This window comes from Microchirus variegatus (genome assembly GCF_963457635.1).
Source record: "Microchirus variegatus genome assembly, chromosome: 21".
NCBI classification, from domain to species: Eukaryota; Metazoa; Chordata; class Actinopteri; order Pleuronectiformes; family Soleidae; genus Microchirus; species Microchirus variegatus.
In genome coordinates, this window is record NC_139822.1 from 20,452,882 (window position 1) to 20,457,881 (window position 5,000).

General features: G+C 44.1%; 2 protein-coding genes across 4 annotated transcripts in view; one reads left to right on the forward strand and one right to left on the reverse strand.

Annotated features, from left to right (window-relative positions):
• pltp (phospholipid transfer protein) overlaps nucleotides 1-367 on the forward strand; it is a 7,404-nt gene extending 7,037 nt beyond the window's left edge. Inside the window, exons 14-15 of the mRNA XM_083907595.1 lie at nucleotides 70-146; nucleotides 230-367. Of these exons, the coding sequence (XP_083763721.1) occupies nucleotides 70-146; nucleotides 230-307 (155 nt within the window). The 3' untranslated portion in view covers nucleotides 308-367. The remainder of the gene's footprint in view (nucleotides 1-69; nucleotides 147-229) is intronic.
• A 410-nt stretch (nucleotides 368-777) lies between these two features.
• Nucleotides 778-5,000, reverse strand: part of khk (ketohexokinase) — a 7,888-nt gene continuing 3,665 nt past the window's right edge. Inside the window, exons 3-9 of one of the 3 annotated variants that reach the window (XM_083907602.1) lie at nucleotides 4,529-4,663; nucleotides 4,084-4,218; nucleotides 3,403-3,475; nucleotides 2,760-2,906; nucleotides 2,554-2,642; nucleotides 1,253-1,410; nucleotides 778-964 (exon numbers count right to left, since the gene is read on the reverse strand). In XM_083907602.1, coding sequence (XP_083763728.1) covers nucleotides 861-964; nucleotides 1,253-1,410; nucleotides 2,554-2,642; nucleotides 2,760-2,906; nucleotides 3,403-3,475; nucleotides 4,084-4,218; nucleotides 4,529-4,663 — 841 coding nt within the window. In that variant the 3' untranslated portion in view covers nucleotides 778-860. The remainder of the gene's footprint in view (nucleotides 965-1,252; nucleotides 1,411-2,553; nucleotides 2,643-2,759; nucleotides 2,907-3,402; nucleotides 3,476-4,083; nucleotides 4,219-4,528; nucleotides 4,664-5,000) is intronic. The other 2 variants (XM_083907600.1, XM_083907601.1) reach the window with 2 other exon arrangements.

Genomic DNA, 5,000 nt, shown 5'->3' on the forward strand with positions numbered 1-5,000 from the left:
TGTGTGTGTCTGTGTGTCTCTGTGTGTGTGTGTGTGTGTGTGTGTCTCTGTGTGTGTGTGTGTGTTCAGACTGGACTAAGAGAGGAGTTCAGATCCCGTTGGCTGATGGAATGGACTTCATTGAAGAAATGGTTGAATATCACAACGTAAGTAATAATGTTTAATTACATTAACTGATTTAACTAGTTTAACTAGTTTGACTTGTTTAACTAGTCTTTGGTGTCTACAGGGTTTCATCGTGATCGGAGCAAATCTGCACTTCAGCAAAGGATTAAGAGAAATGATCTCAGGGAATAACACTGTCTAACACACACACACACACACACACACACTGTCTAACACACACACACACACACACACACACTGTCTAACACACACACACAGAGAGACACACACACACACACAGTCACACACACACACACACACGTTAAACTCTTAAAACTATTAAACGGTTGCTATGACGACCTCACTCTCATCACTGATCAGCACAAAAATCAAACAAGATCAATATTTATATTAGTGTAAATAAACTGATCAAACTAAAGAATGTGTCCTGTAACCATGGCAACAGGACGACCTGTGTCCTGTAACCATGACAACAGGACGACCTGTGTCCTGTAACCATGGCAACAGGACGACCTGTGTCCTGTAACCATGGCAACAGGACGACCTGTGTCCTGTAACCATGACAACGTGTTTGTGTTCAAATCCAATAAAAGTCGACATGTTCACGTTTGTCTGTTTTTATTCTTCATTCAAACATGAATTTAGAGGAAATGTATTGTTTTGACTGAGAAAAAGTTCTGAGTGTCTTTAACTGAACCTTTACTATTACTGATGTCTCTGATGTCTCTGATGTCTCACTCATGTGTAAAGTATTGACTGATGTTGTCAAAGCCGTGGAAACCACACTTCCTGCCGGCCACAGTGCAGCCAAAGGTCAGAGCGTCCTGTAAACGTCCTCCTGAAGACAAATGAAGACAATTGAAGACAAATGAAGACAGAATTTACTTGAGTAAAAACATTCACTCATCTACGATGTGTTTGTCCAGGTCGACGTCAGAGGGTTAGAACCTTCACGTCTGCTAGACTGACCGTGATGTCTCCCTACATGCTAACAGACGCAAAGAGATGCTAACAGATGCTAAAATACACTAACAGATGCGAACAGGCGCTAACAGACGCTAACAGATGCTAAACGATACTAACAGATGCTAACAGATGCTAACAGACACAAACAGACATGTCTCACCCTTTGACAGCATGAAGATCACAGCAGCGTTGAAAGTGTCTCCAGCTCCTAAAGTGTCGACTAGATCTTCAGGAGGAAAAGAATCAGAATGAAGGACGATTCCATCTGGACCTAAAGCATCTGCTCCATGTTCTGCCCAAGGACAGATGAGGACAGACCTGAGGGACAGACATGAGGACAGATGAGGACAGACCTGAGGGACAGACATGAGGGACAGACATGAGGACAGACATGAGGACAGACCTGAGGAACAGACCTGAGGACAGATGAGGACAGACCTGAGGGACAGACATGAGGACAGATGAGGACAGGACAGATGAGGACAGACCTGAGGGACAGACCTGAGGAACAGACCTGAGGACAGACCTGAGGGACAGACATGAGGACAGATGAGGACAGACCTGAGGGACAGACCTGAGGGACAGACATGAGGGACAGACATGAGGACAGACATGAGGACAGACCTGAGGAACAGACCTGAGGACAGATGAGGACAGACAGAGTGGAGGCGGGACTTCCTCTACAAGTAAATGTGTATTTTGTGTTGATATAAACCCATAAATATTACACTGTATCCCTTTAATGTAGCGTCCGATCAGACAGTGTATTGATGGGGAGTTGTTTCAGCACCACGGACAGTGCTTTATCCATCATACCCATCATGCGTTCACACTGGTGTGTGTGTGTGTGGGGGGGGGGCGTGGACAGCTGTGCATGTTAAATTGGAGGTCGTGACTCAAAAAGGTTGAGAACCACTGCTTTAGACCACTGCTTTAGACCACTGCTTTAGACCACGCCCTTTAGACCACTGCTTTAGACCACTGCTTTAGACCACTGCTTTAGACCACTGCTTTAGACCACTGCTTTAGACCACGCCCTTTAGACCACGCCCTTTAGACCACTGCTTTAGACCACTGCTTTAGACCACTGCTTTAGACCACGCCCTTCAGACCACGCCCTTTAGACCACTGCTTTAGACCACGCCCTTTAGACCACTGCTTTAGACCACGCCCTTCAGACCACGCCCTTTAGACCACTGATTTAGACCACGCCCTTTAGACCACTGCTTTAGACCACGCCCTTCAGACCACGCCCTTTAGACCACTGCTTTAGACCACGCCCTTCAGACCACTTCCTTCAGACCACGCCCTTTAGACCACTGCTTTAGACCACGCCCTTTAGACCATGCCCTTCAGACCACTTCCTTCAGACCACGCCCTTTAGACCACTGATTTAGACCACGCCCTTTAGACCATGCCCTTCAGACCACGCCCCTTCAGACATAGTGGTGTAGTACTCACCCCTCTTTGACTCGGTGGTACAGTCCTCTCACAGCAGCTTCAGCCGAGTCAAAACCAAAGTGACGAGCGACGTCTTTACTGACAAACACCTGAGTGATGACATCACAGCAAACATGGATAAACCAATGAGAAGTAGTGACAGTAGTACTCTTAGTAGTACTCTTAGTAGTACTGTTAGTAGTACTGTTAGTAGTATAAAGTCTGACCACGTCTCCGTGAGGAAACAGCTCATACAGATGATCTCTGATCTTCTCGATCTCCACAGAAACTGTGATTCTCTGTTTCCGCGGCAACGACTCGTTAAACTTCATCACTCGTTCAATCATCTTCATCTGCTCAGAGGGGTTTCTGCCCTGGGTATAAGTACACAACAGTGTATTAGTACAGCACATCACTACAGTACATCACTGTGTATTAGTACATAACTGTGTATTACTACAGTACATAACTGTGTATTACTACAGTACATCACTGTGTATTATAACTGTATATTACTACAGTGTATTATTAAAGTACATAACTGTGTATTACTACAGGATATTATAACTGTGTATTACTACAGTATATTATACAAGTATATTATAACGGTAAAACTCCAGTTATGTGATTACACCTTTGCTAGTTAACTCTGGTAGTTAACTGTGTGTGGTAGTTAACTGTGGTTAGTGCTGGTTAGTGTTAACTGTGGTTAGTGCTGGTTAGTGTTAACTGTGGTTAGTGCTGGTTAGTGTTAACTGTGGTTAGTGCTGGTTAGTGTTAACTGTGGTTAGTGCTGGTTAGTGTTAACTGTGGTTAGTGCTGGTTAGTGTTAACTGTGGTTAGTGCTGGTTAGTGTTAACTCTTACTAACCTCCCAGTGGATCCATTTGAACTGACTGAGGTCGACTTTGGAGAAATCGTCTGCTGTGACATCAGGAAGATTCCTGACAGGAAGTGATGTCAGAGTTTATTTTGAAAATCATCTTTGTGAACAACATCCTGATGAAATATGGATTCAGACATTTTCCAATGATTAATCATTGAATTCAACCAACTGATTTGACTCATGATCAGACTGAACTGAGGTCAGATTCACCTGATTCAGCAGAAAAAAGATTCAGTCGATGAAGTAACAGAAAACTGTCATTCAAGGTCAACCACGAGTCATCGTTCTGGATCAGGTCAAACATGAGTCATGGTTCTGGATCAGGTCAAACATGAGTCATCGTTCTGGATCAGGTCAAAGATGAGTCATCGTTCTGGATCAGGTCAAAGATGAGTCATCGTTCTGGATCAGGTCAAACATGAGTCATGGTTCTGGATCAGGTCAAACATGAGTCATGGTTCTGGATCAGGTCAAAGATGAGTCATCGTTCTTGATCAGGTCAAACATGAGTCATGGTTCTGGATCAGGTCAAACATGAGTCATGGTTCTGGATGTTCTGATTTTTAAAAATGTAATTAAAAAGAATTATTGTCCAGATCAAAGAAAAGTTGATCAAAATGTTTGTGATGGTTTTTTCCAAAGATGTAAATCTCTGAGTCGTCTTACATGTCCGACAGAAGGACAGTACGAGATCCACGGGACGGACAAACCACGCAACACGCACACGGGGTTTGACCTTTGACCTGCCAGCTGATCAGAGACACACCGATGGAACGCAACGAGAAATCTGTCACAATGAAACTGAACCAGAGACACAGGAGACACTTCAGCACAGAGGACACAACAAAAGACACACACCAGTGGACACACACCAGAGGACACACACCAGAGGACACACACCAGAGGACACACACCAGAGGACACACACCAGAGGACACACACCAGAGGACACACACCAGAGGACACACACCAGAGGACACACACCAGTGGACACACACCAGAGGACACACACCAGAGGACACACACCAGTGGACACACACCAGAGGACACACACCAGTGGACCACGAGGTCAACAACGTCCCTGAAAGACAAACGTTAGTGAGACACAAACCTGTTTGTGTGGAGAATTGTGCGACTTCCTGTCGTCACGTTACTGATGACCACGGACACAGGAAGGACGCACTGAGCGTGCTCACAAACCAGAGACACGTCAATGGACACTTTGTGAAAATCCTCCAAAATAAAACTGCAGACAGGAAACTGTTAACTTCTGCTCTTCAAAATAAAACTACAGACAGGAAACTGTTAACTTCTGCTCTTCAAAATAAAACTACAGACAGGAAACTGTTAACTTCTGCTCTTCAAAATAAAACTGCAGACAGGAAACTTTTAACTTCTGCTCTTCAAAATAAAACTGCAGACAGGAAACTTTTAACTTCTGCTCTCCAAAATAAAACTACAAACAGGAAACTGTTAACTTCTGCTCTTCAAAATAAAACTACAGACAGGAAACTGTTAACTTCTGCTCTTCAAAATAAAAGTACAGACAGGAAACTTAACTTCTGCTCTTCAGAATAAAAGTA